The 18,230-nt window shown below is 42.2% G+C and overlaps 2 protein-coding genes across 8 annotated transcripts in view; both read right to left on the reverse strand.

The window, feature by feature from the left end:
• Nucleotides 1-3,837, reverse strand: part of DAPK2 (death associated protein kinase 2) — a 38,174-nt gene extending 34,337 nt beyond the window's left edge. For 4 of the 5 annotated variants that reach the window (XM_071441733.1, XM_071441732.1, XM_071441731.1 and 1 more), the window contains exon 1: nt 3,722-3,837. The gene's annotated coding sequence lies outside the window, so the exon portion shown is untranslated. Of the gene's footprint in view, nt 1-3,002; nt 3,204-3,721 lie in introns of those variants that run through there. The other variant, XM_071441730.1, reaches the window with a different exon arrangement.
• Nucleotides 3,838-7,434: 3,597 nt separating this feature from the next.
• The window catches only part of TBC1D2B (TBC1 domain family member 2B), a 31,389-nt gene continuing 20,593 nt past the window's right edge, over nt 7,435-18,230 (reverse strand). For all 3 annotated transcript variants that reach the window (XM_071441737.1, XM_071441735.1, XM_071441738.1), the window contains exons 8-13: nt 17,853-18,046; nt 16,403-16,897; nt 15,179-15,296; nt 14,297-14,482; nt 13,838-13,959; nt 7,435-11,392 (exon numbers count right to left, since the gene is read on the reverse strand). In XM_071441737.1, coding sequence (XP_071297838.1) covers nt 11,197-11,392; nt 13,838-13,959; nt 14,297-14,482; nt 15,179-15,296; nt 16,403-16,897; nt 17,853-18,046 — 1,311 coding nt within the window. In that variant the 3' untranslated portion in view covers nt 7,435-11,196. The remainder of the gene's footprint in view (nt 11,393-13,837; nt 13,960-14,296; nt 14,483-15,178; nt 15,297-16,402; nt 16,898-17,852; nt 18,047-18,230) is intronic.

Genomic DNA, 18,230 nt, shown 5'->3' on the forward strand with positions numbered 1-18,230 from the left:
TAAATGCTTCAGTCATATTTACAAGAATGAGGACATGTCTGAGCTATTTGATCCTTAACTAAGTTTATGTAATATTGCTTGCTATTGTTCAAAAAAGAATTTTCTTAAGTGTTGGCTGCATTCAGCCTTTACAGAGTTCAAAAAAGCAAGCAAAGGACAAAGCCAAGCCTTGCTGAAAACCCAAAGCTTTTGCTCACCCTGAATTGCAAAATTACATTCTGAGCACACGCAAGTACAGGAAAATGCCCAGGTAAAAAGAGACACTGCTGAGACTTGCCCAAAGATTGTAATTTCCTCAAGCTGACTACTCCCTTCATCAGAATTTAAGGTACATGGTTATAAACAACATAAAACCAAATACACCTAAAAAGTCATTGTTTTAAGAAGGATTTCATTGCCATTCAGAAGAGCAAGTTAAAAAGATTGCTTTGAGAGTGGGGAACCCACCCAAACTGCCTCTGTGAACACAATCACTTAATGTTTGATTGACAAGTTCACTCATTTCTCAGCATCCTCCAAAGAACACAGCTGATTCTGCAGGTGAGTAGAATCCATGCAAAAATAACCAGGAAATTCTCCTCCCTTCTGCTGATCTCTTACACCCATTTCTGCAGAGATCAAAGCACTAGAGTTAAATCTCCCACAAAGAACCCTTTCAAGCCCAGAGTCTTGTTTTTGAAGGCTGAAGACAAAACTGTTGCACAATGTTCAGACCCCCTCTGATGTGCTGGTGTTTCCCATGTCTATCACTTCATGTTATCCTATCCTGCCTTCCACAGATATCCCTCCCTGGCTTTCACCCAACAGTCACACTAAGCAAATGCCCAAAATAGATCACACACTTGATGATCCAAAGCAACTGTCATTAGCACGGCACAAGAGGGTAAGCCAACGAAAGATAATCCTCACACACTCAAAATTCATCTGAAATAGAAGTGCCATTCACAAGCATGAATGTTACCCTTCTCTCACCTTGGGAAACTAAGGTGATTTCACTTTCAAAGATTTCTTACACCATAAGGTTTTTGTTGGACACCATTTACAAATACAGAGCACAAGTACATCAAAGCAGGAATGAGAGCAGGAATTTTTTTTTTTTTTTCCTAGACAGATGGTGCTTTTTCTTATGGTGGCCAGTGAAGGCCGGCTGAATTAGAGATGGACAGACATTCATCTTGGACTCAGACAAAAAAGTTGTTCACTTCTGAGGAAAAAGCAAGAGCCAACTTTTTTTCCTGCTACACACCTTATGCTAACACTTCAGGGGCATGTGCCCAAACAATACCACAATCCAGTGAGTCAGAGCCATTCCCATCGCTTAAGAGCTGCACCAGAATTCATTAAACCCAGGGTGATGAAGGTACCTGCTTCAGTGAGTTCTGAATCAGAGCTTAATTGCTCCAAGGCAACCTCAGCAGAGGAGAGGAGCTCCTGTGCCATTTCACAGAACATGCCACATCCATTCCCCAACCATCCCACACTGGGCCCACCTCTCCTCTCCTCTCCTCATCTCTTTGCTCTGGGATTCCTCATAGTTCCTCTCAACAGGAGCAGAAGAAAGTAAGTTCTATTTCTCTTCTCTAATGAAGTTTTCCCTGCACAGGTTAAGTTATTAGCCCATCACTACCAAATTATGTGACAATCAGTGACTGGTTTATACACGTCAAGCCCACATTAAATGTCCACCCACCAGTAAACAAGAGCAGAATACCAAAATCAGAGGTGAGAACAAAACTGCTGGAGCACTTCAGTTGCCAACAGCCTTGCATTTTTTTCCCTTAGGGTTTCCTCTGTCCTAAGGAAACAAGTTTCAAGTGACTGAGGTAACAGCTGAATAATCTGACTTTCTCAAGTACACCTGACATGAGCTGAATCATAAAACCCTTTGCCAAACTGAGGAGCATTCCCCTGGTATGCTTTTATATTACAAAACATTAGTTACACTAAACCCATTAGAACAGACCAACGTAAAAACCTCCCATATGAACTCTTTTATAATACTGAAAAATGACCAAAACCAAATTAGAATCGAAACCGGACTGTTTTAAATTAACGATTAATGATCTGGAAAATGAAGGCAAAAAAAAACCAAAGAGAAAAGAAGAAAAAAAACCCCCACCAAAATAAAACCAAGAAACCAAACCCATTAAACAAATTAAAGTTATATTGTCTTCTAGTTTTGTCATTTTATGCTAAAAGTAAAGAGATTTTTATAAGCATTAAAGTATTTTCTTCTTTCACTTTCACTCCTTTTTTCATCTTTCTTTCTCTTTTATCCCACAAAAGACTAAGCAATTCCAACAGCAAAAAAAAAAACCCAAACAACCCAAGAGGGTTTTACCTTCTACTTCCAAATAAGCGTAGCACAGTTAAAAGTTCTATCAGTTTCAGCAAACCCTTATTTTCACTGAAATTTTCCTGTCAGAAAACAAAAGTAGCCTAAAAATTCTTCTGCCAGGAAATTAAGGCAACTATTACTACTGTGTGTCCATAAAAAACACAAAACACACCGACCATCTGAGCATTCAATCCCAGTGGTATGGAATCGCTGCTCCTGCCACTAACTCTCAAGGGCTCCCAAATTTACCCTGCAGTAATTACATGTGTGGCGAACCACCCAAGACTATTTCCAAGCCTCTGCTTCAAGCACACATACAAACCACATTGGCTCTGCAGCTGATCCAGCTGCCCAGCTCCCGGCCAAGTGCAGGGATCCCAAAGCCCGGCATGCCTGAGCGATGAACTGGGTGGGAACACAGCCTGGATGGACACTCGGGCCGCAGGGGAAGCCCGCAAGGCCAGGCATGCTGGCTTGGCACGGGCAGAGCCCTGTCCCCGTCCCTGAGGCGCCTTCAAGGATTACTGCTGCACATCATTCACAGCACTGCCCCAAAGTCAAGGGAAACCTCCCTCGGCGACCTGTGTTTCTTGCACAATTGAAAGGCACAGGAAAGTCTGAAACCAGCTAATGTTTCAAAAAAGGGTCAGAGATGAGCTTTTACCTCACGCATTAAGCAGGTGAGCACTGTGACTTTGGTCCTTTTGCATCTGGCGACTGATCAGTCAAAGCAGGAGCAATTGCCACACATTTTCACTCTCCTAACTCACATCTTCCTTCTGGACTGTCCTCTACATGCACGCAGGCCAGCCAAACCAGTCCCCTGCACCGGGCTGTGCTGCTCCAGGACCCCCGGCTCACTGGCCAGAGGAACAGGTGTAAAGAAACCCAAGTGAAGCTGCTTGAGGGAAAAGGCAGGAAGAAACTTGCGGATAAACGATGGAAGTTGAGCACAACATTGGCTAAATGTCCCCGATGGCCTCGGACAGGACCCGCGCCAGACCGAGGGGCTACAAACACCAACAGGGGCACTTGTGGCACGGCGGCATTGCCCGGCCCCTGTGGGACCTGCTCGGGGACAGCTGCTCGCGGCGGGGATGCTGCCGGGAGCTGCCTTTGCCTCCGGCTGGCGGCTGCGGGCACACACAGAGCCAGCGCAGACGCCCTGAGGCCGGGGGTCCGCATCCCCCAGCCCCGCGGGAGGGACCCGCCGCCGGCCCCGGAGCTGCCCCGCCAGAGGGGCTGCACAGCCGCGACCCCTCACAGGCGGGAGACGGAGCGGGAGCGCCGTGAGGGCGGCTCAGCGTAAGGGACAGACCCAGATGAAGACGGAGAAGGGAACCTGCGGAGGCGCCGCCAGCTGAGGGGGCAGCGCCTACTTACCGCGTCTGCCGGGCTCCCCGAGCGCACAGGGTCGGGCCGGTCCGGGCCGTGCCGGGCGGAGGAGCCGCAGGGCCCCGCCCGCCGCGGGCCCTGAGGGAAGGGCTCGGCTCCGCGCTCCGCCCAGAGCAGCGCCGTGAGGAGAGGGCGGGCGGGGCCGGGCTGGCTGCAGGGGCAGCGGGACAGGCGCTCCGGCCGCAGCAATGCTGTCTGGATGGCAGTGTGGGCCGATGCAGCCTGCGGGGTACCCAGCACCACCCCGACTGTGCCAGACCTGCACCGCCCCTGATGGGATGCAGATACCTCAAGCTGGGCCGGTCCAAAGCCTTCCAGTCCAACACAGCTCACCCAGGCTGACTGGGGAACATCTCAGATGTAGAAACCCATTTCCTTGCTTTAGTACATACAGGATATGTGAAAGCAGTACTAAGAAAATAAGGCTGAGGAGGCAAATCCAATGGAGAGGCACTTAAATTGTATAAGCCTTCTTTCTGTATTCTCTACAAGCCCAAACACAAGCCTAGATTTGGTTACTGCATGGTCTGAAACTCACCATTACCCAGTGAAATTGCTCGTTGTTTCAAGAGACCACTGTGACAAAGAACAGCACAGGCTCCCAGATCTCTGCACTACTGTAACAAACCTCTGCCAGCCTGCTTCCCAAGCTGCCGTAGCACTAGTGTTGCCTTCCAACAATGACACCCTTCATCTGTGAACTCTCCTATCATAAACACATCCCCAAAACCTGTAAAACTAGATTTTCTTTGGCTTTATTTGACACACAGTTATCGCAGTAAACACTCTTAGGTCTCCTACATTTCCTCTGGGCAAGTTAATATCCATCATTTGCTAATGAAAATAAAAACTGGGATTGTTCACATGTTCAAAATAAATTACAAGTACCAGGTTGCCTTCTCTTCCAATCCTCTATGTGATTAAGGTAACACAATGGTAATGTCAAACTATCATACATAAATAAGTAGGATGTTTTCCTTTGCAGTATGGTGTGAAGATAGCTAAATTTAAGAGTGATTTATTCTAGGCAAGTACCTAAAGGCAGTGGTTTTCATTGTCACAGTTAAAAAGAAACTTGGCTTGTCCCAAGTCAAGAGGCCTGAACTGTGCCCCTGATCGCCTGCCCTGGGAGTGGTGTTGTTCACAGCCCACGAGTTCCACCCAGCTCTTCCAACTCCAAAAGGAAAGTGGCTGCATCTGATACTACACAGGGTGGAGAAAAGGAAATGGGAGCAATAGTAAATGTTTCAAAGGGCAGTGGAAGCATTCAGAACTGTCTCAAAGTGAAATAAAGATAATTAATTTCTCATCTTTAGTTCTACAACAGGATATGATCACGTGGAAGTTACAGCAATCACACTACAAAATTCTCAGAGCAAAAGGGCACATGAGGAAGGCCACCACTTTTGTTTAATCCTAGCTACAAGGAAGGGAACAAAACACCCTGAGAGGCTGTAACTGCTTTTCAAATTGCAACAAGCTCTCCCTAGACCAAGAATAACCTCACTTTGAATAAGGGTTTCCAAGGGCAGTGAAGGTAGATTGAATCCCACCCCTGCTGCCATGTCCATAGGGTTTGTAAGCCCAAATGCAAGTTCTGCCTAAGTAGGATGTTGCACTTTCATGCTTCTGTTATTCACCCTTAAAACACTAACTCAAGACTTCTTTGTAACATCTTTGGATGAAGGTAAAAGCCTTTATGTGCATACAGGGAAAGAAAGAGAACTCAAACCTGAACAGTGTTTCAAGTAGAGAGCACCAGCAAACACTGCAGCCACACATTTGCCAGCCTCCTTTAGAAGTGACAAAGTAGGAAACCCATATCTTATGGGTTCCAAACATGTTCCAAAGGGGGATTTCCAGGATTAAAAACCAGAACAACACCACCTGCACTTTTTGAAACTGGCAAATAGCAATATTCCACAGTTTAATCACCAATCACAGTGCCTGAAGACATCAATGATTCCATTCATCAGCTCAAACCTGACATCTTAGGGGCAACTCACTGCACAACCTAGCTGGTACATACCAAAGGGACATTGCATTTGAGAGAGAAAGGCAGAATGCAGCTGCTTGAGACCAGGGGGAATCTTAGTTGGCCAAAGTCATCTTAGTTTACCAGGCATATTCTAATATTGAATGTTATAATTACTGGAGAGATATATTTTTAATAACTGTGGTTTTTAAAATCACATTTAGTATATAGTCCTGAGTTTTGCTTTCTATCTCATGGTCTGAAAAGCTGGCACTACAGGTGGACATACTTGAACTGTAGACAAATGTGGCTTTTACAGCTAATAATTACAGTGAAAATACTACTCTGCTAACTTCTGATTGAACCTTTTACCTTGTTATCCAGGGGGGAAGTTTCCAAAGCAGAGCACACCCTTCCTTTGCATTATCTGAGGGAACATACTTCATGTGTGGGAATTCTTAAAGCTTCAGCACTACATGGGTTCTGCTTTCTGTTGAGGTCAAGGAGCTGCAGATAAGGAAGCTATGTTTAGCACTTCTGAAAATCCCAGAGAAGGAACACCTGATACCTTGTAACACCAGCAGATTCAGAGTGTTCTCTGTCTCCTTAAGGCAGCCAGAGCAGTGAGACTCTGCAGGTATTTGGTCTCGGTTCAGAGCAGGCCAGCTGTGTTTATACTAAGTTATGCATTTTTTAGGAACCAGGTTTTTAACATACATCAGCCACACTCACATCCTTACTGCAATCCCACTGAGAGCAGAAGCTTCAAATCTAGTTCTAAGGAGCAAATGGGAGTCTCAGCTGTTCTTTGCAGGCCCCAGCAGCTGCTTAGGCCAATACAACCTACTCAAGCTAAACATGCCAAGCATCCATGTGAGGGCATTGCTCCCCATGCACTCTCTTCCCAGAATTTTCTGTTTATTTCTCTGACTTAAAATTTTCAGTATAAAGGACACAAGGTCCTTAGGCCATAGTTGTGCTCTGCCTCAATTGCTGATCTCTATCCTGTTTTGCAACCCCTTTGAACAGATTTCCAGCTGTGCCAATATGTACTCCTAGAACAGCTTGCCATTCTGTAGCAGAGCCAGAGGACAAGAACTGTGCACTCTGATACCAAAGACAGGCTTGGATATGCAATTACAGTCATGTTCCTTCCTCCCTTACACTTAGCTATTAAGTAACATGAAGTAGCTGAGGTATTCCCTCTTTAAGGGACTCAAGCAATTCCAAAGTGCAAAATTCGTATCTGAAAGACAGATATTGAGACTTGATTTCCAAATTAATGGAATACTTGGTTAAATTTTCAAAACAGCTGAAATTATTTATTTGACTACAAAAGACTGTGTCAGAACATCTGTACCAAGCCTCCTAAAAAAGCTTTTGGGGTGCCAGGAGATATTATACAAATATGTTTCCCAGAAAGTGTGTCAATTCAGAAAATTCCTGTGAACACTCATGCAAATTCTGTCTCCCCCCCGCCTCTTCTCCCAAGAAATGAAGGACACCAATGACAAGTCTACCCAGTCAGAGTCACCTGCATGCAACATGTCTATGGTTCACATCTTCATGCTTCAAAGCCAAATTTACGTGGATGTTCCTTTATAGAGATCCTCTCACACCTCATTATCAGACAAAAATGCAAGCTCTACCACTGGTTTATTCTGATGACACCTGCAGATATTTCCATCTGTTATGGGAAAAAAAGAAGAAGAACCAGAGCAATCTATAAAGTAATAAACAATTTATTTTTTCTTTACATCAATCTTCATGAAGATAACATCACTTATATTTGTGATTCAAATTTCTTGTACCGCATATTGCTGATGTTTAACATGGCACTTAAGGGAACAGTCACTTAAACAGCTATACAATTTCATTAAATTAATCAATTTGCCATTTCTCAGTTATGTGTCTGAACATCCAACTCTGTCAAATTTAAGACCATTCATTCATTTCTGATGTTTAATAACTAAGAAAAGAAATCTTTCCCTTTCTGCTGAAAGACCTTACCATCTTTACAAACATTGAAGGGAAGGGGAGACTCTCTCACAGAAGACACCAAAAGGGCAACAGAAAAATCCTTTTTATTGATTACATAGCTGGTAAAAAGAAGACCACCAAACAATGGGATAATACTGAATGATAACACTACCTGTAAACATGTACAGGTCAAGCTGAAATACTGTGCAGTTCTAATAGCTAGAGTTGTAGTGCACCAATTTTTGCCTATTTAACAGAAGATGATAGACCCTTTTAAAAACTAATGAAAAGTTTCACCAGGAAGCCATGCACACATGAATAGAGATGAAGGAATATTCTGGACAACACAACTTAGTGGTTTGGGTTACATCACATATTCTGGGAACCACACATGAGGAACTCTTTGCACATTATGTGCAAGGCCTTGAAGTTAAAATATTTTTTTGGCAGTTCTTATGTGCATGAACAGATCACATGCCCACTATCTGGCTGGCATGAATGGTAAACCTCATGCACCACCTCAGAAGTTCACACACAAGCACAAACTCTTGGGCTCCGTGCAGTTCAGCTTTGGCAGGCCACTGAGGCACCGTATTTTGGCCTGGTTTCATCAGGTTGAAACACTGCCTGTGTATCCTGCATGTGCCTAATGAGTTACTACTCTCCAAGGTAACCAGGTTTAAGCACCACTAGAAAACCAAGTCACACAATGACATTTGCAAGAGCAAGCAAGGCAAGCTCCCCTGATCTTAGCTCCTGCTACAGATCTTATTTTTGTTCTGCAGAGACTTCTAGTGGCCAGAGGTGAGAAGCCTCTGCAATTTTTTGACCTTTTAGCTCATCACTAAATCAGTAACAAGGCTTAACAAAATGAAGCCAACAGCTTGCTGGGAACTTGAGCATAACATCATTGATTCGTTTCTTATCTGCAAGCTGACAGAATACCCAGAGACAACACAACTTCCACAGGATTCCTAACATTCATGGGTAACACTCACACCATGGCAGAAGAAACAGAGCTACTTAGCTTTACAGTATAATTGGAAACAACTTAAAGCAATGAAACACAGCAACACATGTGCACACAAACTGAACCATCAGCACAACTCTAACAGAAATGGTCCTGGAATATTGCAGGTCATGTTTTGTCAGCTAAAGAGCTTCCTGAACCATTGCCTCAAACTTAGCTCTATCTTCACAACCCAAACTCTTCAATGGAATCAGTCTGAAAACATCTCCTGAAGTTATAGGACTAGTTCATAGTGAAGACTCAAAGCCAAAGAAAAATGGATTGTAGGAATAGGATAAGTACAAGTATCTAAATTCTTCACCTTAATATTTCACTTGTGGTCACTGAAAGGAAGATCTTCACCTTAAAAAAAATTCATTTTGCACTTGACAACATCATTAAAACAAACATACAAACAAGAAGCCTGCATTACATATTGATTTAGAGACCAGCTCTTTCAAAACCAAGACAGCATAACTAGAAAATTAGAAAACCTGGTCCCATTTTTGTATTCAAATACTGATTGTAAGTAGAAAAAGAATACAGTACATGCAATAATATCAAAACCCTGCCCTCCAGTACACAACCAAAAGTAACTAGGAAATTAGAAAAAAATCCCTAGCTACTGCCTACCACAGACAACATAGGAGACATTTCAGAAGACTAGTAACATACAAATCAAGATGATCACATCATCCGCTCCTTATTGGCAAGGATTTGCTGGCTAGGTAAAAATTATGTGTCATGCAGGAAGCATAAATTTTATATCAAAAGTAGTCCTCTAAGTTACAACTTCACCTCTGATTAAATAGTTCCCTTCCATATAAACTAACTTATGATATGCTTACTTGGAGAAGGCTACAACTACATTATCTAAAATAAATTTTTTTAAAAGTGCTGTGAAACAGAAGCAGGATTTCTCTCTGCCCCCACTTAAGTTGACTAAAACAGTTACATGATTATACCAAATAAAGTACTACTACTTCTAGAAAACCAAACCAAAGCACATAAAATACAAGCTTGATGCACTTCACTCTTCCCAATGATTAGTTTTCTTTTTTGCTAATTAACCACTTCCCCAGAGCTTGGTGATTTGCTGCCTAGTATTTGAATCCGAGATTTATCATAACACACTGTAGTCAATACAACATTCTGAAAATCCAACAAATCCAAGAAAAAACATTGCAAAAGTCCAGAGAATATCTAGCAAGAAAGAAACCCTCCTTCTCCTGAGAACCACTTATGAATACTGCTAGTCACCAAAGGAGAGAAAATGGTCCCAAGTAACCCTTCCACAGCAGAAACACTATAGCTCAACAGCCCAGGGGTTGCTCCTTAGAGCTGTCTTGCAGGAAGTGCATCCAACACACAGTAAAGCTGAGTACATTAGGAGAATATTGCATTTTTCTGTTGAAAAAGGATCTTCAGTTCCCGTGTGCATGTCGTGACCTTTAGGTTTCTTTTGACTGATTGATAAATATTTTATGAACCCAGTCACTACCACTATTGTACAATAGCTCTGCAATCATGCAGACAGAATGCTGTGTTTCTTCTTAAAGAGAAAGACTTCACCTTAGGTCTTAAAGAGGAAGAAGCATTAAAAGAAAAGGGAAAAAAAACCCAACAAAAAAACCCTCACAGAAACAAAAAGCCGTAACAAAACAACCCTTCAACAGATATGCAAAAAATTAGCTCCTAAAGCATGGTACTCCTGTGACAAGCTCCATTCTTCCATAATACCTGGAGTTTGGTTGTGGCCTTTTTAAACCACTGAAATCAAAACAGTGAATACAAATAAAATTGATTAAAGAGAGTTTGATCTATAAACCCCTTTCCATTAATGAGAATCTTTATCAACACAGCTGCTCTGAAAAGTAGAAAAGATGTTTGCTACCACTGTTTCAGTACACACTCGACAGGCAGTGACAGAAATAGGTACTTATTTTACCTTTACTTTAGAGTACATATATTCAAGGGTTCTGTTTGGTGATCCATTGCATGACACTTCAGGAAAAGACAAAGGAATCTTCATCCCATGGTTTCCTGGTTAGCTACCTCAAGAAAGGCTGGATGGAGCCAACCTGAATCCAAGAAATATGGATGTCCTCTCACATTGAGCCTGCACTATGAAAAACATGATTACATCAAAAAAACCCTAAACTCAGAATGACAATGAATGTAACAGAGCATGGACTTTTCTTATTGTTTCACATCCAGGCATTAATGGTGCACTGTGGGAAAACAACTGTCAATTCAGCTGATTGACTAAACTGAGACAGATATTAAGTGCTCTACAAATGATTCCAGGAACATAAATGTAAACAGAAGTGTTTGGCCTCCATACTAAGTGGTATTTCTGAAAGTGCTGGGATTTGGAAATCTGTCCCGCATATTTCCAAAAGCAACGAGTTTACATTCTGTTTCACAGGATGAATCAAGTGTTTTGGAGGTTAACTCACTTTGGTCATGATCCCAAAGAACAGTTTATATTAAGCAGTTTCAGCTATCCTCCTCATCATCACTAATAAGGTCTCTTTTTTCTACGCAGGTCTCTCGCTCACGCAGGAAGTCCTCCCGGATGGCTTCCAGCTCCGTCAGCTCCAGGCGCACTTTGTCCAGGTGATAGGCCCTGCGGTTCCTGATCTGGCGTAAGGGAAAAGGGTTCAGGTCTCCAAAAGCAATAGCAGTCAGTTTCCTGCAAGATTACACAAGAGTAGAAGACAATCATTCATATTTGGTGGGCTTTTCAACTTCATCCATGTCAACTTTTATCATATGTGACATATCTCCAGTCTCTTTCACACTTGATAGGTCTCAGATGTTATCAATATTTCAAGAAATTTCTATAAAGCATTCAGCCTTAAGGTTATTTCAAGTGATAAAGTGTAATCAAACACTCAGGAGTTCTCTAAGCCACATATAAACTCTGCTACAAAGATCTGAGATGCTGAGCAGAAGACATAAGCTTGGGTCATCAGAGCTTCCCTGGCTACACTTGGATACTTGGTAAATCCAGCTCCCCGTACAGATTGGATCATTTCCTCCACAGAGCCCACAGCAGCTCCTTCAATCCCAAACCACTCAGCTCTCCAGTTAACCAAGATAACCTAGCAATCAAGAGACCAGATAAGCAGGGACAACACACACATGGACAAGGATAATACAGAACATGGACAAGCCAAAGTTTCCAACGCTCTGGGGGTTCTGCTGGCTGGAGCACAGAGATCTCTGGATCAGTATCAAGTCAAACTTGTCAGGGCACAATGCAAAGCACCACAGAGGATCCAGCCCCCTTCCCAGAGTCACACTGCATCATATCATCCTGCAGTGCCAGCAAACCCAGCAACTGGTCAGTCTAATCAGTCCAAAGAGACTGCATCCAACTACATCATTATTGCTGATCTACACCCAAAACCATCTTTGTTTACTAAGGAAAAAAGGGGAACTGGAGTATTTAATTTATTCTATTTGAATTATCAGAAATAACTATTAAGAAAACTTCTTTGGACTGTTTATTTAATGGTAGGTTTGTGTTTTTGAGTGACCAGGTATTGATTTCATGCTATTTTTACACAGAAGATATTCCAGCAGCTTCTCTACCCGTGCACAACATGCCATGGCTCTGTAGAAAAACCAGCTATGACATCCTCTAACTAGAATATAATTATGCATGTGTCTGTAGAGACCTTTCTCTTACTACAGAGTTTGAACTCAGAAACTCTGTGCAGAATGGTTTTAACCATTCAGAACATCCATGAATTCTATATAAATAAATATTTCTGAATTTTTCCTCTACAACAGGATCATTTTTTGTCCATATCAAGAAAGGCCTCATTCTACGTGCTTCTGTACTGCTCAAATGTTGATGATGTAAAACTTGTACAAACATGGCAGAATAAGAAAACAGGCAGTTTGAATTCTGTCTTGTCAGTCCTAGCAGGCAAATCTGTATTCCCTAGGTGGCACTGCACTGCTTCCACTCTTAAAACCCCAAAAGGCAGACTTGCAGATCAGCACAGAGCATATTTGTATTGCAAATATCTTTGATGTACTGAATTCTGTCCTTCTGTCCTCACTTGAACTCCCCATCCCTCAGTGATCCCTAATTAGTTCATTTTGTTAACACCAAACTAAGCAATATCAGAAATCTTTAAAATAGATTATTTCAGCACCAGAAAGTTTAGGCAGAAGAATCAAGACATCATTTCCACAAGTGGAAAAGGAATGGAAAGCCACAACTTCAACTCTGATTAAGTATCAAAATTTTGTTTGGATTAGGTAAGAACAAAAAAAATTAATTTTTTTCTCTCTGCATCAATCCCAGCAATCCCTTTCAAGCACAAGCTTATCAAGCTTATTCAGCTTTAACTTCTCTCCAGTCAAAACTGAAACACAAGAAGTAAAAATAATAGCGCTCTTGCAGCAGGAGTCAAAGTGTAAGCTGCAATTTATGTAGAATTCATCACATTAAAAAAAATCTCAGATTTCAATATACAGTTTTTCTCTAAATTGAAAATTAGTGAGCTTCAAAAGATGTGCAAAACATTTTCAGACAATAAACCAATCCCAATATGACTTTTCTTTTTAAGATTAACCTGCTGCTGTACAGTCTCGAAACCAGAAATCTAAAAACACTGAAGACAAGAAAAGTATCTAATTTGTATTTATTCTCTGCTTCCAAGTATATCTTAAAACCAGCTGGAACTATGTGGCAAGAGCCTGTCCATTAACCATATATAAGAGATTTAAGCTGTGGGGGACAGGGCTCACATCATTAATGCTTGAGCAGGATGTATTTTGATTTATCATAAAACATTTTAGTAACAAGTTACATCTGCAGTGTAGAGGGAAACTTCATCTGTGGTTGAAATTCTGACCTGTTGCTACCACGATACAACACCTAAACAAGGTAATTTCCTTCACAAGGAAAAATTACTATTCAGGCCTACCTCACTTCTGATTTGTCTCTGCTAGATAAAAGTGCTCATGACAAATCCTAGCAGTTGGTTGCATTTCTAGTTGCTTTATATAAGAATCAGGATCTAGATGAAAACAACACCAAAGCCACAAGACAGAGATCTCCAACATCTCCATGGACCACTACAAGTCCCTCAGTGCCACCCCAGTGTGAGTCACCCACCTGGCATCAAGGATGGTGCGTGTGAAATAGCGAAGGTACTTGAAAATAGACATTGAATCTTGCAGCTTTAAGATTTCCTCTTCTTTGTACTTGAACAGTGCCAGGGCAAATCGGAATATTACCTGATAAGAATACATATAATAATTGGTACTTTGTAAATATAGAATACACTGAGTCTCATGACCATCTTTATAAACCCCCCAACAAGAGCTCCTCATGCACAGGCTGCACTTAAGCTCTTCAGTCACATCTCTCTCTATCTCCCTTCCCTGCCCCAGCCCCTATTTCCAAAAGCTGGAAAATCTTTTGAAAGGTTATGCATAGTTCCTCCCTTGTTTTTTTCCTAGATGTCATTTTTTAACTAACAGGAGTTTTGCAAAGCAACCTTCTTTTAGCCCCACACTCAGTAACACTTTGTTATCAGGTAACAAATGAACAAACTCAGGCCAGTAAATTCACCTTTGGTCCCTCATAGAGGAAGGAGTCCCAGATCTTGAAAAGGATGTCACTAACCACGCTGTCCACAAAAACCACAAGAAACCAGTTGAAAGTGATGAGAGTATAATCAACTTTATATTGTTCAAAATGAGCATGTAGTCGTGGAAGCTTCTCACTCAATAAATCCTTAAACACTCGCTGATCAACCTAAAGAGATGACAAATGAGAGTGTTATTGTTCCAATTTTACAGCACATCATTCAGAACAAGGCTGTTACCAACCTGGAAGTACAAGTTTTTCCAGAGGTAACCAGGAAGGCCAGGATTGTCTACCTCACACTTCCAAGCTAGATCCACCCAAAGCACAGACAGCTACCCCACTGCAGATTGCCCTTGTCTGCTTCTCAATCCAGCCCCAGTCTCACAAGGCTCCTCCAACACACGTGGGGTGTTTCTAGTACTGGTCACCAGTGCTGCACTGGTGCAGGAGCACAGGAGCAGAGAGAATGCTGGGCAAATACTTGGCTGGAGAAGGCAGCCTGGACCAGAGCATCACCTGGAAGCAGGAAAGCTACAGTGGCTACTGCCCACAGCATTGCAAATGCATTCTCACCCCGCTCTCCCCCAGAGCCCTGCGCCAGCATTCCCCCAGATGTGAGGAAAGGAACGATAATACAGCTCAGGGTTGTGAAGCTATCAGTGAGAAGGGGGCTAAAGGACCCCAAGCAGGACACTGAACAACTATCTCCCTGTTAGAGTCCTTGTCCAAACAAGGGTCCTTGTGTTTGGAACCCACCCCGGTCAGCTCCCCTTCCATAGAGGCCTATCAGATAGCTGCAGAGGAAAGCTGTGGACTGGCTGCAGTTTACAGCAGGACCAGACTTTATCCCAGCAGAGCACATACCTGGGATCCCAGCAGTGTCTTAGTATAATAATCACGAGGCATGAAGACTTCCACTATTGTTACTAGACACCAAAAAGCATCTTCCTGTTCCAAGTACAGAAGTGCAATTGCTACCAACCTGAAAACAGGGTTTATTTGGAGGAGAAAGTTATTAAAGATAAAAACTACAGTAAGAACCATTTCAGTATTTTTTTCTGTTCAGCAGAGATAAATGTATTAACAGCAGAGCACTGAACAGCAAAACTTGATGAAGTTTAAGATGGGGCAAAGCCATGTCTTCTCAGCCACATCAAGTATTTGTATTCAGCTTAATAAGAAAACAGGAAAAGGCAAAAACTTGATCTAAGAATTTCTTAAGAATTTCTTGAAGAGTTGGTGTTGCCAATTTTAAGAGCCCTCTAAACACAGAGTCTAGTTTAGAAAGGAGATATTTATCCTAAGGATAAATAAGGGTGTTAGGTGGAGGTTTCCACATTACTACTACTGCTACCACCACCGCCTCACCACCTCCACTACATGACTCACTGCTTCTGTTCTACGACTTCTTCAGTGCTCTTTCAAAAGACAAAGCTGCTCTAAGTTCAAAAGCCTATGCTAGTACATAAAATAGAGCACAAGTGGACATCTATAGTATTACATCATGGGGATAAGACAGGGTGTTAGACCAACACACCTGCTTCAAGTAGCACCTTCATTTACTACAGATCTCCAAGCAGCAAAGCTATTCTGGCAAAAGCAACTGCAACGAATCTGAATTTTTCTTAGCATTGTAACACAGGAATCCCCTTTAAATTCTACAATTCTGATTTAAGACATCAGTGGAAAATGCTGAAATGTGTTATCTTAACAATATGATAAAAACTTTCAAACATTTTTTTCTGCTTGCTTTAAAAGAAGAAAAAACAAATTCTCATACAAAAAAGCAGCACAATCCCCTACAACTGACATGAAGTCAATGTAAAACAACATTTGAGTAGCTCATTTCTTAAGAGCTAATTCCAGTTCCAGTTTTGATGCCAAGTTGATTTTACAAAATTTGTTATTCAGGTCAACTGCTTTTTTCATTGGTTTAAAAAATGTGATAGTTATTTGTTTATTTTAAATTATGGGCATATAATCCATAAGGCAAACTGCTGTTCAAAACCATGTTGCTATACATGGGATTTGAAAGGCTCATTAAGTGTTTCACTGCATAGTTATTAACCAAGATAAGCAAAATCTTACCTGTTGAGCCCTTGGCAATATCCTATATCAGGATTTCTCCAGGAAAATGCCAGCAGCACATTTCGCAGCTTCTGGATCCCTTCAGATGTGGGGGAGGAGTAATGTTTGTTGTTTGGCAAAGTCCTCAAGAGATCCAACTCAATCTGTTTAGAGGCGGGATTTGGTTTTTCCAGAGCTTTTTGAAGCAAGATTTGGAAGTAGCCAGGTACTGCACTGTCCTTGAACTTTTTAACGTGGAGATTGACACACCATTTCCACATCTTGGACCGATGCTCATGTGGAATTCCACACCGAATAAGGTTCTTCAGTTCCACACAGCGCATCATCTCTCTATTCATTGTGCTTGCAAGGTAGTTCTCCCATTTCACTCCTGTGGAGATCTCTCGATTTTCACTGAGTGAAAGTGATCTCAAGTCCAAAGCTCGTGATTTTGCTACTAGTTTCTCCTCATCATCATCCTCTGGGATAGTCTGAAAACCATATATATCATATTCACTGTAAGGGAGAGGAAGAAAAAAGGTTAAAAGGTTTTAAAAATATGTTCAGTAGCCCAGAAGCTCTCACGTTCTCACCATAAAGTTACTTCAAAGCCACTCTCCATAACTCTCAGGTTCTTCTTATTAAACATTTTTCTGAAGTATATTCTTTATTGAACAATTACTTGTACAATTCCATATACAAAAGACTTGGTGCCCATGCTCCTGTATATATTACTACACAAATTAAGCAATTTATTTAACAACATGGTTGAGTTGGAATGTACCCATCTCCTCAGCAGCTCACCTTCAGCAGCTGTAGGGCAATACCTTTGTCTAAGGTTGACATTGCATCTCAATTAATGAATAAATGTGCCAGTGAAACTTCCCAGTGGGACCATTTCTGACTCCCTGGCAGAGACTGTCACTGCCAAAGCCCCCCGACAGTCCCCGCTCAGCTCCCGCACACCCCACACTCACAGCCAGGCCAGGGTTCCTCACAGCTTCCGCCCCTCAGCAGAGTCCCAGGCTCCATGGAACACTTTATTCAAGGCACACAGACACAGCCTGGGCTGTGCCACGGTGCCACCAAGTGCCCTCAGCAAAGGAATCCTGGGGCTTTAACCCCTCCCAGTCCAAGTCTTCACAGCCCTCCTCCTCCTCTTCCTCCTCCTCCTGAGTCCTCGCTGTGTCTCCCAGTGTCCCTCGCCTGGCTGGTGCCACCAGGCCTTGTGGCCCCATCTTCCAGATTAGACCACCCAGACCTCAACCTGCATCTTGACCTGCACCAGATCTTCCCCAAGACAATGTTTTTATACAGCTAAAAGGATTTCAAGACCATTCCATCATTAATGAAGGGAAGCACCATAAATAACCCAAACCTGCAAACACGTTCTCACTGTCTGTTTTCCAGTCTTACAATAGAGCCCACTGGCCAAGACACACATACATTTAATTTAACAGGACCAAACTACCTGACCAGGTGGGGTTTGAAAAATGCTTGTTCTGGTTGTTCATTAGGTTCTGCTTTCAAGGCATCTTCCAGTAACTGTGTGATAACCTCACGAGCAGGACTTTGATCCTCAGAACAAACAGGAGTTTTCATTTCTTGAAGCAAGATCAAGTATTTACTTTCAATCTGGCAGAGTTTGGCTTCTAAGCTGGTATACTGCAGAAAATAATACATGATACAAATCTTCAGACACTTTGTACTACACTTCTTTTAAAACCTGGTTCAGTGCTATTCTCTTGGTTTATGCTGCTTAGAAACATCTAAGTCAAGAACAGCCACCTTAACTTTCCCATTTTTGTAACATAAGGCAGCATAGTAGACCAGATGTTTTCCACCACAC

The sequence above is a fragment of the Agelaius tricolor genome, unplaced genomic scaffold (genome assembly GCF_023055355.1).
Source record: "Agelaius tricolor isolate 1412-34295 unplaced genomic scaffold, bAgeTri1.0.p SCAF_16, whole genome shotgun sequence".
Classification (NCBI taxonomy): Eukaryota; Metazoa; Chordata; class Aves; order Passeriformes; family Icteridae; genus Agelaius; species Agelaius tricolor.